Below are 22819 nucleotides of genomic sequence, written 5' to 3'. Positions count from 1 at the left end.
GTGCTTTTCCATACCATAGAGTTGTTCCCTTTCAGCACAACAAACGTACAACCATCAGAACCAATCATGGATCAAGCCAAGAGAAACTAAACCTTTCGAAATGCCTGCGCACCATCACTCTGTACCCAACTGCACGTCATACAGACAACAACCTAACACTTAAGCTCAACTCAAAACTGCTTTTTGTCCTGAAGGTCCATATTGGCATTGACCGTGTTTACAATACATCCAAATAAAGAGGGCACAGAGGGAATAAAAGTCTGGGCTTGGGAGTGGAAACAGTGTGTTTTAGTTGAGAACTGGCAGAGGGTTTTGCGGCAGAGTTTTGCTTTAGAGGAAGTGTGTGAGAGCAGCCTTGGGGCCTTCTTGTTGAAGCATAGACTGTAGTTGAAGGACATTAAGCATGCGTGTTAGCCTGTGGCTGTGGTGATATTGTAGACCGGGCCAGAATGTGTGCTTTCTGGATTTCAAATAAACACCACAGGAAGTGAGGATGTAAATAGAGCTGTCCTTTCTGGAGCACCAGGAAATAAGTGACATTACATTTTGGTTTATGTGATTTCTTTACAATACTTGGGAATTTAGTGCAGGAGTCTTAGAATTCAATGCGAAACAAAAAGCTTCTTCAGCAGAAATAAAATGTTTATCGCAGAACTGCAGCTCGGAAAAGCTTCGGTTCTAAATTAGGTTTGACAAGCGATTTAGAGGCCATTGGCATTTTGTGGACACAGACAAAGGTGATAGCAAGACTAATGGTGTCATTACGGGCTAAAAAAAATGGCTCCTCTAGTTGAATTAAAAAAGTAATGACCCTGATCTGAGGGACGTCTCGAGACAAAAAGGAAACAGAGACAGGTCAGTGATAGAATATTGGATTTTGGCTGACCAGGTCAGCGGTGCCACAGCTTTTATGGTCGCAATAGGGGCCGTGACCACAGAGCTGCTGATGAGAGGATACAAGCAGCCATTTGTGACCTCTCACCTATAACCTGACCTCCTAACAGATGATAGGACTGAGAAAAAGGGCTGTCCCTTGATCCTGATCGGATTTTCAATGTTTAATATAGGTAGTAGGGGCTGTGTTTTGTTACCTTTTTCTTTTTTGTGTGCGAGGATGTGTGTGACTGAATGTATTCATGGAAATGTCTCAACCTGAAGTCAATAAGACAGCTCTGTTTGGTCTGTGTTCCACGGTGATGGCGTTGAGTCTAAACACACATGCCATGCACTTCCGTCATTACAGCTGATTATCCATAATCAACATCTAAATATACCACTACCCCTGGTGAGAAAACACAGACCTCCTGAGCAAAATGGCCTTTCAAAAATCAGGCTCGCCACAACACAAGGAAAATATTTTCCAACACTGAAGAAAGAAATGGCTCTGCTCGACCGAAATAATAAATAAATCGGTTGTGCTTTTAGGTGGCATCACTCATAATCACTGAGATTTGTTGATTCGAAAAGCTATGGGAATACAACTTTAGATGGGACGACAAACGCATAAATCATCAAATGTTGCATTGCAGCAGAAGCTGAATTAGGCTGAGAGCTTCTGATTTTCTCCTTTTTTTATATTAAAAAACCTCAAAGTTAAATAGAAGATTGATAACAAGGTGACGAGACAAGACTGCAAAAAGCCAAAGCAGATGGAAACAAACTGCATCTTTTTTAAATGTTTTATTAATTATGATAAGTTATTAATTGCTATAAAGTAAAGCTTCCGATGGCCATTAAGATATCAATGACATGCGCTGGCTTGAAATAAACCTTTGTGTGTTGACGAACATGAAAGATAAATAGACAAGGAAACTGTGGTCCAAATGTTTCTAAACAGCAACCACCCACAACAGAAAAATGCCCATGTGTGCGGATGAGAAAGACAAAACAAAGAAAATGTGCAAAGATGTTCTTCATCATTGTCCTTTTTAATAATTAGTCCAGAAGTTGAGTTTTTATTCATGTTGCCGTGCCTGAAAACGTATATGTGTGTGTGTGTGTGTATGTATAACTTAACACCGGTGTGTCTACTCTAGCTCTCCACACTCCACATGTGCGTGCTCTGATGGTATCGCCTTAAAGAAAAACAGACACTCGTATTGGTGTTTGCGTGTTCAAATCACAACAGAGAAAATGTACTGGTGTCCAAATATTTATACTGCAGGGTCTCCAAGAGCTTCAGGGACTCACACTTTCATGGCTACAGTAACACACGGAGTAAAAAATACAAGACCTAAACATCCCCATACACCAAACAGACAAACCCAAAACACATTCTAACACTTGAGTTAGCATGGGAAGTATGTTTAAGTGGAATACATGAAAGTAAACGGCACGTTACAAATTATTAAAAAGAGCCCTAATTTTCTATCTAATCTTGCAACAAATCTGGTATTTGGTTACTTCAGTTAGGAATGTTAGAGAGTTCTAATGATGTAGGAGAATACAAATACTTAAACAATGTGCAGCTGTTTCACTTCTAAGTGGAGCAGATGTTTAGTTTTTACTGTGACATAATATTATCATTTTATTCAACAACCGCATTTTTATCACTGTTTCTTTAAGAGGACTGTAGGTCTAGACTTTTCAGTAAAGAATAGTATTTTGCATACATTTTAAGCAAAAATAAAGAAATGCACAAAAATCCAGCCGAGTTTAAAAAACAAACATTTGTTTTTAAACTATTTTCTTATTCTATTTAATTAATTTGTGGGAGAAGGCCTGATCTTTGTGTGTGTTCTCCTCCTAGCTTTTATTTGATCTCAACAATGCCAAGTGAAAATACCAATGGATACAAAATAAATAGTTTTTTTTTTAAGTATGACTAGGTGAAACTCTGAATTCTACGTGGAGCCTCTGATATATGAGCACCGTAGAAAAGACAGTAAATCAAGTCAAAGCTTGGCACTTTGCTTTAAACAGATAAAAAATGCAGAGAGGTGAATTTCCACTGCAGAGCAAAGGATCCTGCTCAGGATTGTATCAGCAGGATGGCTTACAGAGGATAGCAGGGGGAGCAACATAAGAATATATTCCAAGTGCTTATAACTTGAGACCCGCCAGGTAAGAAAACACTACATTAACAGTGGCTGTCAAGAGGAGAGGGCTCTGTCAGGGAAATTCATTTATATGAAACACGATTATACGTTGTGTATAAATAACCGAGCGTTGGTGCCACTTGAGGCCCTCTGGTACCGAGCCTCTTGAAGCCAGCTCACAGTAAAACCTGCTGGGAGCCAAATTAAAAGCCACTCAATTTTTTAAGGAGTCTCCCGTCTGATTCTCCCCTCTCAGCTAGACTTCCCTTCCTGTCAGGAAGTCCCCCTTGACCCCCACCTCCTCCAACACAACACACCCCGTCGCCCCCTCTCCGGCTGCATAGTTGGCAACGATAGGGAGCCTGCACAACTAAGTGTCAGTTGGTGTTACTGTGTTTTCTCTACGTCTCACAGGATAGTACCTTTTCAAAGAATATCCTGCATGATATACTCCGGACTGGAGTGATGGTGGGGACACGGAGCCGCGTGGCATGGCTGTAAAGGGGCACTGGAGCGGAGCACAGGGTGAGGGCGAACAGGGGAGGGAGGGGCCGGGGGAGAAACACTTTGATTTGCACTGATCTTGAACCTTGTGTGCCTGTTTAACTGCACAGTTGGGTATGAGTCTGACTGTGAGGAAAATGATGGGGAAAGTATTTTTGTGCGCTGGTTTCATCACATTCCTCGCCACTTCTCTCACCTTTCTCGGCTCCCCCAGTGGTTCATACAACAGAGTCTGCTCTTGATCCATCAAAGCCTCACTTACAGGGGAGAGGACCAAATATGTCCACTGACAGATATAAATGACTATTTCGCAATTCAAACATCAGACTTCACTTTTGCCCAGCATAAATTCCAAAATAAGCAACTAAAAAAGCAACCTGTGAATACTAAATAAAAACAAACGGTAACTGTAGCTTTGGTTCAACCTGCTGTTTTTGTTCCTATTTTCAGGCCACTACACTTCCAAACGGTTCCCTCGTTTCTCAGATGATGTTATTGATTGTGTGGAGCATGATGGCCGTGCACTCCCGACCTGCTCCTTGACTGCAGGGGTCTAAACTTCTATGCCTCCACCACTCTTACTTCTAACCTGGAGGTCAGAGGGTCAGGGGTCAGGAGGAACCAAGTGTTTGGGGAAGTCAATGTCCTTCTCCCCGCTGACTGGGAGAGAGAGACGCCCATCTGCTAAACAGGTTAACTTTAGTGAGACTGGGAACATATCATAATGTGTGGTCATTGGATTAGCGGGTTAGCATTGATGTTATTGAATTACTATTAAAGGATTATCTGCATCAGTGGTCGCAACAAAATGCTATTTGCTTAGAACAGAGATATGTTTGCTAGCTACTGAAGTTCAATAAACCACTTAGTCCAACATAATAAATCTTAACACACAAACGTACAATGTGTCATTCCTGACTTAGTTGAAGGGTTTGTTGAACCCATGAACTGACTGGGTTTATTTCGTTGGGTTTCAAGAAATCAATTTCTCTGTTTTCTACTGCCAGCTGGGCAGAGGTATTACGTTAAAACAAGGCTAAGAATCTACAGCCATGCCAGTAGCTTAGTGAGGCTTAAGCACAGTTGACAGTTGATGCAAATGCTATCATTTGCATGACAACATATGTACTAATATGTACATAATGTATTACAAATTCAGTGGCAGCTTCATTCTTCCATAATTGGGTTCCTGTAACTATAATACTTTCTTAAAGCATGCTCTTTTGATAACAAAACGTTTACAGTAAGGTATGTGAATAAGCCACCAAGTTGTTTGTTAAATGTCAAAATTCCACTGATCAACATTGTATTGGGGTGGAGGCAGGAATTTCCGATACTGCTCAATCTATAAATAGTCTCTGAAAAATGCATTGCATTTTGTGTGTTAAGTTGTCAGGAGCCTTACTGTATGTGTTATTAAAACTCAGTGGATGTGATTGTAGTGTGAGGAAGAGCAGTATTTCCCATCTGGTCTTGACCATCATGAAACCAGAGCCCCTCCCCACCACCCCTATCTCTCTCTCTCTCTCTTCCCCTTCCTCCCACTCCATGTACAGGATGCATTTCTGATAAATGGCAGAAGGATGGATGGGCTGACAGAGGGGCCGGACAATAATGGCTGATCTACAGGACACAAATGCAGCTACTGAGGAGATTTATGGGCCTCTGCTCATTGCAGACTGTCCGGTAACCGATGAGATGATTTCTCAAAGCTCTGGACGGACGACAGCGAGCGTAAGAAAAAGCTCTTTCTCCTGTTGCAGCCCATTATTTATTTATCAGATGTTTTGGGTGGAAGCCACTTTAAGAAGTGCACCCAGGAAACAACACGCTGGCCGTAAACAGGACAATGAAGGGAGAAAACGAGTGTAAGAGGGAGAGTGAAACTGTCAAGGTGAATCGGATGCATGGGAAGACGGAGAGGTTCTTCACATGCAGGACCCTCAATGAATATGGTTCACGATAGAGAAAGTAAATGACATTCATGTAATATGCAAGAGCCACTTTAAGAGCAATCACTACGAAACCTAGAAAACATTTCTCTATTTCATTAAATCCTCACATTAGCACCAAAAGATATTGGGGGTTGACAATGGGGAAATGGAACACTGTTCAACTCGTCTTAAGGGACATTTAACAAAAATGCCAATCTACCCCTATATGCTTTGTGCCTCGAGTAATTTCTTTAAATCTAATTCCCGTTGTGTTCAACCATATATACAATATGTTGTATGTATGTTAGCCATTCCACATTTGCAGAATTATGTTAAGCATTTCAATTTACAATTACTCAACTGAGAGAAATAGTGCCAACAATAACGATAATGCCCTAACACATCACTGGTTCCAGCTTCTTAAATGTGACGATTTGATGGTGTTGCCATGTCTTTCTAAATTAATATTTGTGTTGATTGAACATTAAAACTACTCAAATGCCAGCCTGTGCTATAGGAAATAAAAATGGCAATTTTCTCTATTTACTGACATGTTATAGACAATAAAAAAAATCTATCCAACTATCTGGTAATTAGTTGAACATGTTGGTTATTAAAAGTTAATTTGGGTGCTCAAACATATACATCTTGATTTGACAACAATGCGAGGGGCCGATATAATACAAATAAAATCCTAATTTGGGATCAATACCAAGCATCTATCTATCTATACAGAAGTGGCAGCCCTTTGTACTGATTTTGCGGAGCACTCGGTTGCGGCTACCGTATTTGATCATTAATCCTCATTTTGTATATTCAGCAGTCCTGGAGGATCAATAGTACAGGGGAGAACAAGGCATCGTGCCACCCCAACAGTTAATGTCTGATCAAAATGGTCCTTTAATTGGGACCACCGTTGTAGTTGTTTAGAAACAGGGCACTATCAAACAGCGGTTTACAATCTCCTCCTCAATGCCAAGCTGATGGTGGCCGCCAATGCTACTTTCATAGGATCCCTGATTAAAAACTGCTCTGCGATCCCCAGCCTCCTGACCCTTCACCCGGGCTCCACTCCATCTCAAAGCTCGGGAAATTAATTAAAATTTCACAGAGATTGTATCGCATCTCCAATGAAGGTGTGGGGTTGAAGGGGGGGGGCGGGGAGAAAAATCAATCAAAACCCTCTCCATCTACACCCTCCACTGGTTGGCTTGAAGGCAGGAAGGAGTGAAAAGATGGCCACAGAGCCACTTCCTGTGAGAGGATTGAGCACTTCCTGTGCCAGAGGGCCCGACAAACTTCGGTAAATAATGTCATCAATCATGGCACCGGCTCACTCTCACCGCACCACAAGGAGAACAAACACAAATAATTATTCGCAGTCATTTAGCCCAGAGGAGAGTCTGTGCCTGTTTTCTTCTTTTCCCCGGTGGAAAGCCGCATATCGCCTCTACCTTCCTCCCCCCCCCCCCCCCCCTCACACAACAATAAAATTACATTTGCATTAGCTGTGAGAGAATTTGGTTGGATGATTTATTGAAGCAATCAACACTGCGCTGGCCAATCCTTGTTCCTCTCACAGACAGAGTGTGTGTGTGTGTGTGTGTGTGTTGTGAAGATTGGGCGGTGTAGTTTGGAGCTGAGAGAAAAGGAAGAAATAGCTTGGGCTAGGGACCAAAGGGGGAAGCGAGGCATGAGCTGTGCAGCGGAGCAATCACAAAGATTCTGCCTTTGATTAGATTAGCATTAAACAACACCCTGACAGATATGACAAATAGGTGCATTAGAGCCTGTCATTCTTCTCTCTTTGGTTTTCTATCTAGCTTTCACTCCTGCTATTCCTTCCTCTCTGGACATTATAGGGTTCGCTTTCCCTCCATGTGTCCCACTAGCACACATCTATGCGCGGCCCTTGACATCCAAACAGATGTGTAATCTGACTGTATTACCTTTTTAGAGAAGACGCCAAGTGAATAATGGGAACCAAACAGAGTAGGGGTTACGAGGGGGAAAAGGTGGAGAAAAAAAGCCAGATGACAGGTGCTATTTCTTTAGAAAAATAAAGCTGATAAAAAAAAGCAGAGCGCAGTGAGAGAGGCGTCATTAATCAGATGTGTTTTTGTATTATTGGATATCCTTGTTTTTCATGAGGTGCATTAAGTGGTGAAGATGCAAACAAACAGGGCACAAGGGGAGTTATTATCTGTTGTCCTTGTCATTGAATGTTTGTATATAAAAGGTGTACTAAAATCCACTACTATACAATGAATAAATGGACTTCATAAGATGAATTAATAAGATTCATTTAAACCGTATAATACACTGTTTGCTATGTTTAGAAAATAAACAGGCTTCAGTAGCTTTGTGTCTCCGGTTGCTAATCAGCCATCCTGAAGTGATCTATTGACATCCCCGATCATTGATCTGCCCACGCCGGCTTATGATACCCGAATTAGTATTCATGAATCCGGCAGCAGCTAAATAAACTTGGCAACAAAACACCCACGATACAACAGAGAAGAGAGGGATAATCAATGCAAAGCACCATCAAATCTACATTATCCCTCCTCATCAGTTTGGCCAGGCCACAAGGGCCGGTGCTCGGGTCAGAGGTGATGTGGACGGGTCGGCCACCCTTGACCCTCAAGCCAATACTTGCAGCCAGGGATGAGTTTACTCCGGGGTTAACGTGGGAAGGTGGACAAGGTAGTGTGGAGGGAAAGATAAGGCGTAGGATGGCTCACTGTCTCCACTCTGCGCTGTGGATTTACTGCACTCAAGGTGAGCCTGATAAATCAAATGGGTAAGAGGAGATATAGATGCCAGACTTGCCTGTGAACACAAGAGCATGACGAGCTCCACCACCGAGCTGCTGGACTTCATACACATCAGGCCTGGAGAAAAAATTAAGAAAATAAGTCAGAAATGTATAGAAATATCACAATAAAATGTTTTTATTTCATGAACATCCTATGCACTTGTGGACACGCATTCATGTATGACGCACCCTCAACCAGACACACATTACCTAACCTTGTGCCATCTGCAAGAGAGCAGAAAGTATTGATGTGCCTAATGAGCCGACATGATGTTACTGTAAACTAATACATATTTGGGCCTTGTATTACAGGCCTTACTTGGCCAGCATATGTCCCATTGATCCCTAATGGCGAGCCCTAAGCTTTTAGAGGGCAGGGGGCCACTAGAGTGTCCAGAGTCACATGCACAGACGGGAAGAAGGCAGAGTAGCCTTTGGTCTTTCAGTTGCTCTTCATGTGACACAGACACAAACATACACACACACACACGTATATACACACCTCCCCCTGCGTTCCCTTTAGGCCCCCCTGCAGCTATCAATCAACTTTCCATTTTGTTTGGTGGCAGCAGACATCCCAAACACTGCTATTAGCGGCCTGGCCTATGACCCTGCCCCCTAGAAACCTTAGGAACAAAACCAGCTATTGGCTCAACGCACACTCATCGCACTATTAGATTAACAAATGCATAGATATGTTGTTTCATATAAATGAGGACAACCACACCATGGGATTCTTTTGTTTTTTGAACTCTAATGAGTCTCTTTGACGTTGTACTTACTTGTGCCCTCAATGAGGAGCTCTTGCCCGTGGCTACCCAGCAGAGTTCGAGAGAGGAAGGGAGCAAAGTCCACGAAGATCTCTCTCAGCAGAGGAGCTGCCTTCTCCAGGGCATTCTCCAGACGCTCTGAGATACTGGAGATGCAATTCAAACACGCAAACAGTACATGAGTCAAATTAAACAGGCCTGCAACTCCATAATTAATCTTGAAAATGCCAAATTTAAATATATAAAAGCGGTTAAATCTTGTTTTATTTATGTGAAAAATAAAACCATATGAATTAGGCCAAAGCAACATTCAGTGGATATTAATAACGGATGCTTATGTGAATAAAACGCTGATAGTGCATGTGCTTGAGTGTGTGCATGTGTGTGTGTGTGGGAGAGAGAGAAAAGAAGATGAATCACCTCATATTGGGGGCTGTGTTCTGGGTCACAGGGGAGAGTGGGGGGACAGATGGCAGGCTAGCGCTGGCTGGAACCTGGCCGCCTGCTGCAGGGAGAAACCAAAGAACTCTGTTATTAGTCTGGATGTTGGACAAGAATAAGATGCTACACACACACAATCACATACACTCACACACACACACTCACACACACACACACACACTCACACACTCACACACTCACTCACACACTCACACACTCACACACTCACACACTCACACACACAGAGAGCGATACATTATACGACCCGGTTAGCACCATAAACCTGTGCGGAAACATGCATCTTATGAAATAATACAATGGCCTCCATTCAAATGTATAGAATAGGGGGATTTAAGGTCAAATAGGGCAAGTGGGGGTACAAGTAGAATGTTATGGTTAGATAGTCGATGATGTACTCCGAGCACAATAAGTCTTCCTTATCATTTTATAATTCAGAGGTTTTTATGATGGAAACCTCTATATGGTGCACTGAGAGGTGTTTCACTGGCAGCTGCAATCATGTTTTAAACAGTGTGATCATTTTGGATGGTGTTTATTAATGTGTCAGCCAAATATGGAGCACATGCACAATATTATATATTTATTATAAATAAGTAATATGTGTTGGAATGTGAGATATTAAACAAATGTCAATTTTTCCCAATTGTTTTTTACTCATTAAGTCATTACATACCAATTTAGCCCTCAGGGCTGTTTTTGTGACCGTTTCATTACACAACTAAAAAGCTGCTTTACGACTTCATTCTGGAGACAGAGGCTCACGAGGTACAAAGTCCATGTTTGATTGATCTGGCAGTAAATTCACTTCCCTGTGGCTCATAAATAAGCTAATGCCCAGCTGAATATGGAGGAGGGGGATTCCTCTGGTGTTCAGCGGGCTTGTTTTTCCAGCCAGGACAGTCTCCAAGCAGGGATAACTCTTAAGGAATGACAGACAGTGTAATGTGGGCTGGAATGTGTGTGTGTGTGTTTGTGTGTGTGTTTGTGTGTGTGTGTGTGTAAGGTGTTAAGCAGCGCCATGTGGGCTTGGCGAGAGTATCCCTCTCGAGCTGAAGTAGCTCCTTCAAACAAAGAGGAGTAAATGAACGTCTCCATTAGTCCTCCCACTGCATCACTAAAACACACTCACAAAGCGTATTTACTCAGCACTGCTCACTGACACAAAGCACCCTGTGCATTCAGCTTTAACAATTATCATTATTCACAGGCACACAAAACACATGCAGACACACACACTCCCCAGCCTGATTTTACAGTGAATGCTCACTCTCCTAAAACATTCTCATGTCACCCCCCCTTCTCTTAAACACACACAGACTCCTCAGTGAAAAAACATTTCACTTTTATACACACTCTTACAAGGTGACCAAAAAAAACAGCTGGCCAAACGATCATTATTTAGTGTCGCTGCTGATTCAGTCTATACAGGAGATTAAGTGTGCTCATAAAGTAATAGAAAAAAAAGGTATGATTTTAATATATCATATTCATACACCCTAATTCATCCTTGGATTAAAAAATGCCTGTACTTTTGGAATGTGTTATACAGTATTTACACCGGTGCTTAATATTTGTATTGTTCATTTATATTTTAGTGTATGTATGTATTTGTATTTGTTGTTATACTCAATAGAACAGAGATGATTCCTGCAATGAACATTTCAGCTGGATGTGTGTAACTGTTGTTTAGCGCTGTCTTCTCAGGCTTTTGGTAAGTGGATTACATTGTACAAAGGCAGCAATATTATTTTGCCTGACACACGGAGGAGAAAAATCTCTAAATAAATATTGACTTTTTCATAGCTGTCTTCCAGGTTATGACTTATCTGCCCTCGCAGAAACACTGCCCCGCTAACATTTGAGTCTGTGCGTGAGTGTGAGTTTGTGTGCGTGTGTGCGTGTGTGTGCTCACTAGCTGCAGAGGTGCTCTGGGAGGCGTCTCCAGAAGATACCATGGCGACGCTGTCGATGGGTGTCCCGGCAGACACAGACGCAGCAGTGGCTGATGGGACGCTGGTGGAAGCGCCTGCAGACGGTGCCATGCCAGTTTTCTTAGGTGCAACGACAACACTCCTATAAAGAGAACAAGACAGGTTTTTTATTTATTTATTTTCCTTTACAGAACCTTTGCAATATACAGCTGAGGTGGCGGTTCACAGCGAGACATGTTGGACTTTTATGTTCAGTACATCCAATGAGTCCAAACTACATTAATCTTGAAGAGTAATTACAGGGCTACTTTTCTTGAACAAAGTATTTTCAAATGGTTAAATGTATCTGTCCACATCCAAGCAGCTACCTGCAGAAGTCTTTTATCTGGAATAATAGGCTAATTGGCCTTGGGAAGAAAATACAAATAAAAAAATGTTTAGTTTGAAGGCACATTGTGTAAGACGGTCCTAACAATTTTTTATTATGCTAGGTTTGGGATTCTTTTCATAAACTTCTAAAGAAAACGTAGCAACCAGATGCCACTGCACGCATCCAATAATTAGTTAAATGAATAGCGGACATAGGGGCAAAAAAATGCAAATATAGCGAGGACAAGCTCCTCCCAAGAGAGAAGTGAATCTGGGGTTGGCTTTCACACGCTGGCGAGCCCCGCTACCCTGGCTGAGGCGCAGAGGTGGCCAAGTCTGAATGCTGTGTTTACTAACTGCATCCAATAAACCCTACTCATTGTGACTCTACATAAAATATGCAAAACTTCTAGGCATCAGTGTTTAATCCTACCGTAGAACAAGCATTCATAAAATCTAAATGCTGCAAATACTACAAAACAAACTTTGCCAGGTTTCTTGATTTCAATTTCTAGAATAGATCAAAAATATATCTGATGAATGAATAAGAAAAATAAATCAGTCAAATATTTGATTCAAATGTTGACGGGACTTAATTCTACAGACATATCCTCTTGTATTGGCTCACTCTTACTTAAATTACCAAAACAACTTTTTCCTGCTGAGCCCAAATGTCCCATCATTGACAGTTAGCCTAAATGTGCAAACACAGTTATCTATTCAGTGATAATGCTGCTTCTTCAGATGTCGCTCTGGCCAGCTAACAGGAAGTGTTTCTCGTAGTGATGTGGTACGACTGAGTGGAGTTCAATTCCGCTCCTGCTAACAGCAGATGGGAGGAGAGCAGCATGCAGATAAGCTGTCAGTTTAGAGCAGGGCTCTGACAGACCACTGGCCATATCAAAGAGAGCCTGGCCCCGCTTATCAGTGCTGACACAGGGGAGGCCGGGTCTAATCACTGGCTACTGCTCCCTCTCAGAAACACAAACCAATGCACTCCACACAATTTGAATATAGAAAGAAAACAGAATTTGGACAAAAGAGCTAACATACTTTCCTCCAGGAGTCAATGTGTTCGCAGATTTTCATGCACACACAAAAGAGGATAGCCGAGTTTGGCTCCCTGTGGTGCAGACGGATACCTGGCTGCACTATCAAAGGCTGTTCTTAGCTGATTTAAAGCAGGTGATCAGATCTATTAAAAGTGACTGTGAATGTTACAACTTCAAAGCCAACCTTTACTTTGACGGATCAATGGTTTTGGCATAACAGAGCTGCATTCGGAGGCCAATGGCTTGACAGCTTTTGACAGTGTTTTAAATACAAATATATACTGGAAAAGCTCAGAGTGATACATACAAACTGAAGAAGTGATAGGACAGAGTGAAATCAGTATTGATAACCGGAAGGAAGGGTGAAGATAAAAGTTTTTGCTAACTTTATTCTGTTCTGATAGTGAGTGGGCTGGAGGGTGGTATCAGGGAACAAGGGTGGTGCTGACGTGAAGCACCCTGGGTGTCAACAGCAAGGGAGAGAGAGACACAGGCCCCCCTGGTGTGTGCAGGCTAGGAGTGTGTGTGTGAATGCTTCCAACATATTTGAATATATGCATACGAGTGTAAAAATAAAATGCATGGATGCACAAGTGTGTCCGTCTGTAAACATGTCTGTATATGTGTTTGGCCTTCCATCTGTTCCCCAGCAAAGGCCCGGTGAATTATTCAGCAGGTCATTAGCCACACTTATCATGAGTGGGCCGCCCCAGTCGATTAATCAGCCGTCAGCGGCCCCACTCAACCCACAAACAGGAGCCGAGGGCAGTGTGTGTGTGTGTGTGTGTCTGTGTGCGTATGTATTCTGGGCTAAGGCTGAATTATTTAAAGGCTTTAACCTACAATGGATAAGTGCAGTAAACAATGTGATTCCAGTAATCTCTGCTATTTCAGGTAAAACAATTGTGAGAAAAATAGCATTCTGTAGAGTGTTAACAGAGAAAACTCATGGGAGGAAGAGGAGGAAGGGGAGGAAGGGGAGGGAGGGGAGGGTACGCACCACCAGAGCTTTGATCTCCGCTTTCACCCTCGTTCCGTTCAACCCTGAGCTTTTTAATGTTCAAAATGTTATTCTTTGACATACGCTATAAGACCTCTTTCAAATCATCTGTGAATAAGTCCATCTCAAGATGTGATTGGGTGATGGTGGCTGCTGGTGTGGGAGGGGCATTAACTTGATGACATCAGTGATTAATGGGTTGAGCAACTGAGACCTAAGGGGCCTACAAAGTATGAGAACAACAGAATCTCAATGGTTTTCATGTGTGTTTGTGAGTGTGTGAGCAAAAGGATATTTGTGTTTGCATCTGAAATGCATTGGATATTGCTTTTATAGAACAAGGGGTAGCTGAAAACATGAGGAATGCATTTTTTAAATGTTTGGCAAAAAGTTTTGTTTTGTTACTTAAATACCTAATGCAATGTGTGGATATGTTTGTACTTATGTGAAAGTGCTGGCCTGTTGTTTGTAGGGGAATAAACAGTAAAATCATTGTTTTATAGGTTGTATTCCAAACGTGCTTTGAGCGTGTGGTTTTATTTATTACCAGTGAGATTTAAAGTACCTTTTTTTTTTACTTTTGAGTTTTCTGCTCGAGTGACGGTCTTTGTTAAATATTTGTAATCATTGTTTTTAAGGGATTATAGCAAAAAACATATATATGTATAACAGTTTGCATAAATAAAAATTGGGGGATTGACAGTTTACTGAATTTTTCTGCCATTATTCTTAAATATTGATATACTAAACAGCATCAGCCACAGATATAATATTGATCAGGCTTTTATATGAAGTAACAAAGTAACTCTAAACAACCTTTAAAGTCCTTTGTTGGCTTGTGACAGTCTTAATGACACATATGAGCACCTGATTTTTCAGAAAATAACAGCAGGTTACAACATATCTCATTAGTTTGATGCAGGATCACTAGTAAACTTTTATAAACAGGTATAAAAAAGGTTAACTTGTGTTGGGAGGAATTTGCAGAATCTCAGTTTGGAGTGCGATGGAGAAATTGAAAAGGGAGCGCTCTTTCAGTTGTGTTTGTGCCGGACATGCTTATCCTCTTCCTAAGCCGTACATTAACAACACTTCAGCATCAACACAACTCATCTGTACATCAACTCTCACATGCATGCAGAGTCTGCTGCCAGGAATGCAAACAACCGCACCATGTATATCCCGGTGTCTAACACTCTCATATTCTGCAGAACCATGCCGTCTAAATCATCGGCTTGTACAATGACACTGTTTAGTTCTGGTTAGTGTCAGCAAATATTTGCAGACTGGCTGTCATAACAGGGGCATGGCTGAGAAATGGATGGGAGAAATCCAGCAGGTCTCCACTAGTAAATAAATCAGAAGGGATACTTCACCCCCTGACCAACCCCCGTGTTTTTATCTGGGGGATCCCAGCTCCTTTCATACATTGCTCTCGTAAATCCAGCCCTGTGGGTAAGTGGGAAGTTGCCGTGCTCTGGTGGGAGGTGTCAGGTCAGAATATCAGCCTTAGCTTTTACTGGTGTCACTGGGAGACTTACTGGTTTGTGGAAGATGCTGAGCAGTGATAGATTCATTACAACAAGATAATAAACACAGAGCATGTCTGCATGCGTGGTAGGTAGAATCGGTAAGGACTAGAGACAGCTGGCTGATAAAGAGCGGTAACCTCGGGAGATAACGAAAATAAATATAGGCATAAAGCAAGTGAATGTTTTTTTATAGAAGGGTAGTTTTGACCAAGAAACGTCAACAACCTCCCCCACTTCTGCAGTGAGGTCTGAGAATAGTGAAACATTGTGAATCTAGGTGAAAAGAAAGGCTTGAATGTTTGTATTAGTTGGTGCAAATGTTAAGTGCTGAACCAGTCAAGGCCATTTATCATTTAGTCGCTAGGAAATGGACATCAATTTTGATACTTGCTTAATTTTTGTAGATCCTTGACGAAGCAGTATTGCCAATATTTGCTTTTTGACAATTGTGAATATAGGCTCTTTTTTCTCTGTTTTATATCATTTTATTTCACAATTTCACCAAAAAAAACCTTGTAGCTTTAGAGCCAGACAGGGTTGTAAGTTGAATATTGGAAGACAAATAATTGGTATATTGTTGGATTTAGGATGGGATTTATTGACAGAAACAAAAAATATAGAATATTGCCAGCCTTGTGATTAAACTGAAGATAAATAAATGACTAGATAAATCCCCACAATAAGGGGGGGGGGGGGGGGGGGAGTCATGTGAGAGAGCCTTTTTTCCTCTTAAAGGAGAGTCAGGGTAGAGCTTGCTGTCGGTGCCTGGTCTGAGCATGAAGAGGCTCCCACAGGCAGCGAGGAGCTGTTAGTCTATGCTCTCCAGCTCTCCTGACGTCCTCTCTTCCTACCGAGTGTGCTCAGCGGACAGGAGCCAGTCTAATCCCCCTGATATGAGGAGCGCCCTGAGACCTGACAAAGCATTCCTCAGATAAAGACACGCGATCACAGAGATGCCGTGGAATTCCCACAGTTGGGGGTAGGCAGACTGACTAAGTGTGTTTGTGAGAGCGAGAGAGAGAGAGAGACAGAAATGGAGAATTTCTTTTTTTCAGTACATGAGAAACTTGACATCCCCCCCCATGGAGACTTCTTTCTCCCCCTTCTCCCATCTCTCTTTTTAGTCTCTACCAGCCTCTCCCCTCTCTGCCGTCTGTGAATGTCTGCTTTAGTATCAACGCTCTAAATTCAAACCAGACCGGAGACCATCCTCTCTCTCACCTGAGCCCGTCTGTGGCTTCAGTACCAGGCTCTGCTTTTGAAGCTCCTGACTGTTTACCCCAGCAGCTCCAGGGTTAATGTAAATGATACAGCTTTCATGCCAGAAAAGGGGGATGCCGCCTCAAATGTTAGACAGGGAGAGTGGAGTAGCAGGAGCGATGAAAAAGAAAGTTGTTTAATATCAGTGACACTGAGAAAAGAAACAGCTTCCTGCCAGTTTGGTATCTCCGTCTCTTCATCCCTGACATGACTCCTGTTCTCCTTAAGACAGGTTCTTTGTAAGGCGCTTTGCCTGGGATGAGAGCCTACATCGACAGCTATCAGAGACAACAATGGGAAAAAAGGGGGAAAAAGTCGGAGACTGAGATTCCCCCCGGTTCAAAGGGGGTTTCTGTTACAGAACGTTTTTTTCAAGATCCACTTCCTCTGAGGATACCAAGCTGAGATGTCTTCAAGAGCTGACTTTCAAAAGTCCCCCGCAGTTATGTTGGGATAAACGGTACGAAACTGTCAACTGTGAAGCTTGAGAATCACAAGCGTATTTGCACCATATGGGCTCTTGAGAAACTAATGAAGCTGTCAGGTCTGCAGCAGGGGAATTTTGGCCCTTATTTTTTCCCCAAATCCCCTTGGTGCAGAGCAGAAAAATATGTTTTTTTTCTATAAAGAGTATAGTAGGATATATGTATGTCGAGCCATCAGCTCTCACCTATCAAATGAGCGGAACTGTCGAGATGAGTCTCTGGCCGCATCGCCCACACTTCCTAGGAACGTCGGTGGCAGCAGACTTGGGTCCACCATCATGTCATCAGCTGGAGCGCTCACCAGGCTGCGCAGAATGTCCTTCACATTCTTGCCCTTTGAATCAGTGGGCAGAGAAGGTCTGACCTCAGAGGACAGCGTAGACAGGGCCTCTGAGATGGCGTCTGGGCCGTGAGTCACGCCGGAGGAGGAAAGGTCCGCCTCGCTCGCGGCCACCGAAGTGTGGTCATCCCCGATGCCAGAATCATAACGTCGGAGAGAGACACCGTTCTCCACTTCGAGTCCACCAGAAATGGCACCGCTATCTAAAAAGGACACAAGTAATACATTATAGAGAAATGTGAACGTAATTCTCTGCCTTTTTTTCTCATTCTATAGTCAAATATATGTAGGGCTATATAATATAGATTCAACAGCCTCTCAAAATTATTCAAACGAAAACACAAAAAGGGGACGCAAGTGCTTTCCACACAGCTCTATATTTGGGGGTCATTTGCAGCACTTTTTCTCCAATGCAGATAAATATGTCAGATATATTTTGTAGCTGCTGTTTACCTGTGCTCCTGGAAGACTGGGACCTCTGAGGGCGTTTCTTGTCATTCTGGGGCTCCAGGATGTCGCGGTACTTGGACACCATCAGGACTGAGATGAAGTAGACAACAGCAAGCGCCAAAAACTGAGCCTGCTTACTGTCCTCCTGAAACAAACAAAATACACTAAACGAACTGCGTCTTCTTCAGAAAGCATGACTGCTAAAAGACATTTTGTGAGTGTTATGCACAGTGTGTCTGTTTATCATGTTGCAGGAATGTTGGTTCTGTACGACTCACGATATCTCTGAAGACGACAGCCCTGAGGCGGTTTATGTCCATGTCCTGCAGAAGCCGGTCCAGGTCTCTGACTGGAGACATCCCACCTGTCACTGCATCAACAGGACTCTGCATGGTTGCATGAAAATGAAACCAAATGTGTTATTCTCTCCATATGAGGTGAAAGCGGAACATGTACTCTTACACCAATCAGTATGTGTATTAATCCATGTGCACTTGGAGGAGTTGGGTAAGGTTTCACAGCTTTGAGAAGCTATCCCTCCTGGGATCAAGTCCTTAACATAATGGCTTTTCTATGGAGCCACTGCATTATAAATGAGCTTTAACACCCGGTTCAGGGAAGAACAACACGACTTTACTGGAAGTCACTGTATCAAATCAAAGGGGCAATGAAAAAAGGCCTTGTCGAGCGTCAAAAATAGCAACCAGTGCGGTAATATAATAAGATATGAGCTAATGCAATAGAGCTGTGTTGTTGTTGGTGAGGAGGACAAAGGGCAAAGCCTCCTCTGCTTTACTATCCAGGACAGGAAAAGAGCAGATTTTCAAGTGTAGAAACAATCCAGAAAACGAGAGATTTGTTTTTGGCTTTTCAAGGGAAAACATAGTACAAATAGACAACATGTAGGAAAGGTGTATTTTAATAAAAGGTGTAGGTGATGTTATGGGGTACTTGCCTGTGCAGCTGCAGACATGGCTGCTCCCATGTTGGGCATGGCTGTGTAGCTGCGTGCGGAGGCTTCTGCACCGTGACTGCATTGGGCTTGCTGACACTCCAGACAGTTTCTAACAGCCATCGCACAAACTAAGGAGGGATGGAGAAAGAAATATTATACGACATCATATTTATAAAGTAATTTTAGAGAAGGATTATGCTGAAGTCCCTTTGAGGACATTGAACCTGAAGCAAAAAGGGGAAATCTCTGCTTATAAACTGAGAAAACCACAACGGGAGCAGCTGAGAGAGACAAACACAAAAGAGAAAAAGTGGGGCCATGACAAGGTCAGTGCTCTGGCCAACTCTGGCAGCATCGTTCACTCTTCCCTGCTCCACCTCTCCTCCCAAGGTCACAGTGCAAGGGTGTGCTCTTGAATCACACCCACTGCGTGCCGCTCCCATAACAAATGACACACTGCTCGGGTGTGCACATGCTGAGTAGGCAGCAAGATACGTCCTTTCTGGCTAAGAAGACAAATGTTGTGGTCCAATAACTTTGTGTGGGTTCAAAACTGGCACACTTACCATTTGCAATCTCGTGTGCCGCTCGTCTGTTGCAGCCCCTCCCCTCCCCCACCGTTCTGTACTTGACAACTGACAAATGTTAACTCTGAGCCATTTAGATTACGAAGGAGGGAATTATTCCGTCTGGAAATGGGCTCGCTTTTTCCATTAGGACTACTCTTTCATACGACCATTTATTTAAAAAAAAAAGGGAGGCGGAGGGAGGGGTGGAGATGCTAAAACCTTGTTACAGTCTTACAAAATCAGATTAGGTGCCAGCAATGGGGAGTGCATACCTCATCAAATATTCATTTCATAACGGGTGCTTTCTAAAACTAGACCTGTAGTACGCTGGCATCACTTTTCAGCTAAACAGCGGTAATGATAGTTGGATAAAATCTGAGAACAGAACTCTTTTAACAAGTTTGCATTTTAAAAAGCTTTTTTGTTTGTAACCCCTGCTATAAAACGGAAAAACTGATACCTGGATATGCACCATGGAACTAAGCATAGAAAAATGATTTAAATCAGTGTAGAAAGTACTTCCACAGAGTGAGTACGTGTGTGTATGCTGTGTTGATCTGTGTTTGCTGAAAAGGTGCACCACATGAAATGAATAATGTACGAATTTCTATATATTTTATTCAGCTGGAGCGTGGCTTGGCTTCTGATGCTGTCAGAGGAAACTGTAATAGCCTGGAACAGAAGGCAGGGAAAGGCCTCGGGCTACGCTGCAGTGCAGTGCAGCCAAGGCCATTATGTAGAACTCACTATATCATGATAGCAGCCATTTTAGAGTGTTGCCATGCAGTGGGGTTATAATAACAAGATAAGAGAGTGCTGATATGAGCGGAGTGAAAGAGGCGAGGGAATGAGCAGTCGCCGGAGATGGAGAGGAAGACGGCAGGAAAGAGAGAACACAGGAGGGAGGGTGAAGAAGGCTACAGGGAGTCATGACTGAGGCTAACACAAGAGGCTACTGCCGGCTGATATGAGAGGGATCGATGAACAGGGGAGGACAGAGGGCTCGGTTAGAGGAGGAGATAAAAGATGGAAATTCAGAAAGGGCTACATGTCATCAAACGGAAGGTTAAAGTAGACAAACAACAAGGTTTAACCCCAAATTGTGTTGAACGATATCAATAATGAGTCTTATAAAATGAATGAGATTGACCAAGTTATGAGGTGAAAGGAACCAAACTGTGTGCATACCGAGGCGAAGGCACTGTCGCAGGATGCCTCCCGACGACATGTTCTTCTCAGCTTCTATCTCTGTGAAGGTAAGGGAGCTGGCAAAGATGAGAACATCCACGAGGTTGATGAGGCGGTGGAGGAAGGTGACTGAAGCCTCCACCGTCAGACCGTGGGAGGGTTCGATATTCTCCAGTTCATGCTGGTGGTGGACGGAGTAAAGATCACTGAGTTATTCATTGATAAGTCATACATACATCCTTCAATTCAGTTTATATTGAGTACAGGCTCATTGAAGCTATTAACTATACAGTATATAAGAATAACTGTACTTTGTATGGATGATAAAAACATGAATAGAAAAAAACTACATTTAGTAAAATGTGACTTTACTAGTTAGAAAACAAATGGATCAAAGAACAAAAGTAAGAGTAAAGGTTCATTCTTGACCTGTAAGGAAACTGTTTGTTTTTGAATGTTTTGGTCAAGTGACGTTTAATTCACAACATTTTATAGTTACACGCAACTTTACAATGAGTTGCCATAGAGATGATAGGGGTACAAAGTAAGAAATTCAATGTAGAAATGTACCAAAGATTTAATAATATAATAACTGTAATAAATGTGTGGAATATGTGAGACAGCTATACTGATAACACCCCTTGATACAACATTAAAATAAATTGAAATGTATTACATCGAGTTTTAAATCTGGTTAGAAACCAAACCCAATAAATGCAATTGAATTCAAAAGGAATTGAACTTCAACCTGTTTCCTTAACAGGGCCGTAAAGTCATTGACGGAGGCAAAGAATGGTGTAAGAGAGCGGCAGTCAGCGACATCAGACAACACACAAACAAAGTAACAATGTTAGGAGGCCGCTAACTGTGGTCTAATGTGATTGGAAAAGGTCAATGTGGATGGATAACTTCCTGTGATCGGAGTCATCGACTACACAGCCACAGTAAGTACACACACACACAGACACACACAGAGAGACGAGGAGACTCACAGAGGAGGAGGTGGCAGCAGAGAGCAGAGGTAGAATGCCTCCACAGGCCATGATGAGGTTGTCCACCACCTGGGAGATGATGTGAATACTGTTGTGGACAAACACCACGTTCTCGCTGCTGTTCACAAAGTCCAGAATAGTCTTTGTGGAGTGGCTGTGAGGGAGAGGATGAAATATTGCTTTGTTAACGAAACACATATTCCGAATAAGACAAGTAGGAGTATTGTATTTTTGACAAATGTAAAGTGAGAGCCTGTTTTTGATGATATAATAATATTGGTATGAAAATAACAGTGTTTTACTTACAGATGTTCTTTGTTGCCGTTTAATGCTTACATTGAAGGATTCAAATAACTTTCTATTTTTACAAAAACATTTCCTGTGCTTTGGTCTAAAGTGTCCTCAATGGGGAATGAATTTCAAAATATCCCTAGAGACCCTGGTTTTTAGTTTCATGTAATGTAAAGTACTGCTTTGTGCAATGGTTGTGGCTATGAGAAATATTTCGGGCCAATATCTATTTTTGCCTTTAAGTCATTGCCTTAGCAAAGAGAAATACTTTACTTTGAGTAGAATAAGTCTACTAAGTATTACACAAGGATTCAACAAGCAAAAGTAAGTAGTAAAATCTTCCCACTAACAAAACAAAGACTGGTGAAGGACTCTTTCAGGCAGCTCTCAATTAGTAGAAGGCTTAAATGAAATCTGGTGTCCGCTCCTCAGAGGCACAAAAAGCCAATAAATCTATTTTCCATTAGTCAATTAACAAAATAATTGTTAGCTAAAGCGTGAGCAATGTCAGAGTCAGCAGATTGTTCCCGTACCTCCTCCACATCTGCACATCTGTCTCAATAGAGAAGAGCAGGTCAGCCAGGAGGCGTTGGTGCATGTGGGACCAGCGGAACTCTGGGATACGAAACATGGTGGAGCGAGGGGCCGGATTGCTGCCCTCTCTCTGCTGACCTGCAGACCCCCCCGCTGCTGCCGCTGCTGCTGCTGCTGCTGCTGCTGCTGCTGCTGGAGGCTGGCCCTGGCTTGTTTCCTACAGAGAGAAACCAGTTATACACAATTAGCTTTAAAAGGAAAACTTAAGGCACAAGAGGACCATTTGTAATTAAAATGATCCATTCCGTGCTACTTAGAATTTGTAAGAAACGTTTTTTTTTTTCT

General features: G+C 42.5%; 1 protein-coding gene across 3 annotated transcripts in view; it reads right to left on the bottom strand.

Moving 5' to 3' along the window:
* lrba (LPS responsive beige-like anchor protein) overlaps positions 1 to 22819 on the bottom strand; it is a 185632-nt gene that overhangs the window by 108537 nt on the left and 54276 nt on the right. For 2 of the 3 annotated variants that reach the window (XM_034130210.1, XM_034130213.1), the window contains exons 23-33: positions 22474 to 22691; positions 21650 to 21803; positions 20658 to 20838; positions 18901 to 19028; positions 18224 to 18331; positions 17949 to 18090; positions 17341 to 17698; positions 11439 to 11599; positions 9485 to 9569; positions 9077 to 9210; positions 8309 to 8370 (exon numbers count right to left, since the gene is read on the bottom strand). In XM_034130210.1, coding sequence (XP_033986101.1) covers positions 8309 to 8370; positions 9077 to 9210; positions 9485 to 9569; positions 11439 to 11599; positions 17341 to 17698; positions 17949 to 18090; positions 18224 to 18331; positions 18901 to 19028; positions 20658 to 20838; positions 21650 to 21803; positions 22474 to 22691 — 1731 coding nt within the window. The remainder of the gene's footprint in view (positions 1 to 8308; positions 8371 to 9076; positions 9211 to 9484; positions 9570 to 11438; positions 11600 to 17340; positions 17699 to 17948; positions 18091 to 18223; positions 18332 to 18900; positions 19029 to 20657; positions 20839 to 21649; positions 21804 to 22473; positions 22692 to 22819) is intronic. The other variant, XM_034130211.1, reaches the window with a different exon arrangement.

This window comes from Trematomus bernacchii, unplaced genomic scaffold (assembly GCF_902827165.1).
Source record: "Trematomus bernacchii unplaced genomic scaffold, fTreBer1.1, whole genome shotgun sequence".
In the NCBI taxonomy this organism is placed as follows: domain Eukaryota; kingdom Metazoa; phylum Chordata; class Actinopteri; order Perciformes; family Nototheniidae; genus Trematomus; species Trematomus bernacchii.
Note: the sequence above shows the minus strand (reverse complement) of the source record. Positions and strands in the feature narration are given on the sequence as shown.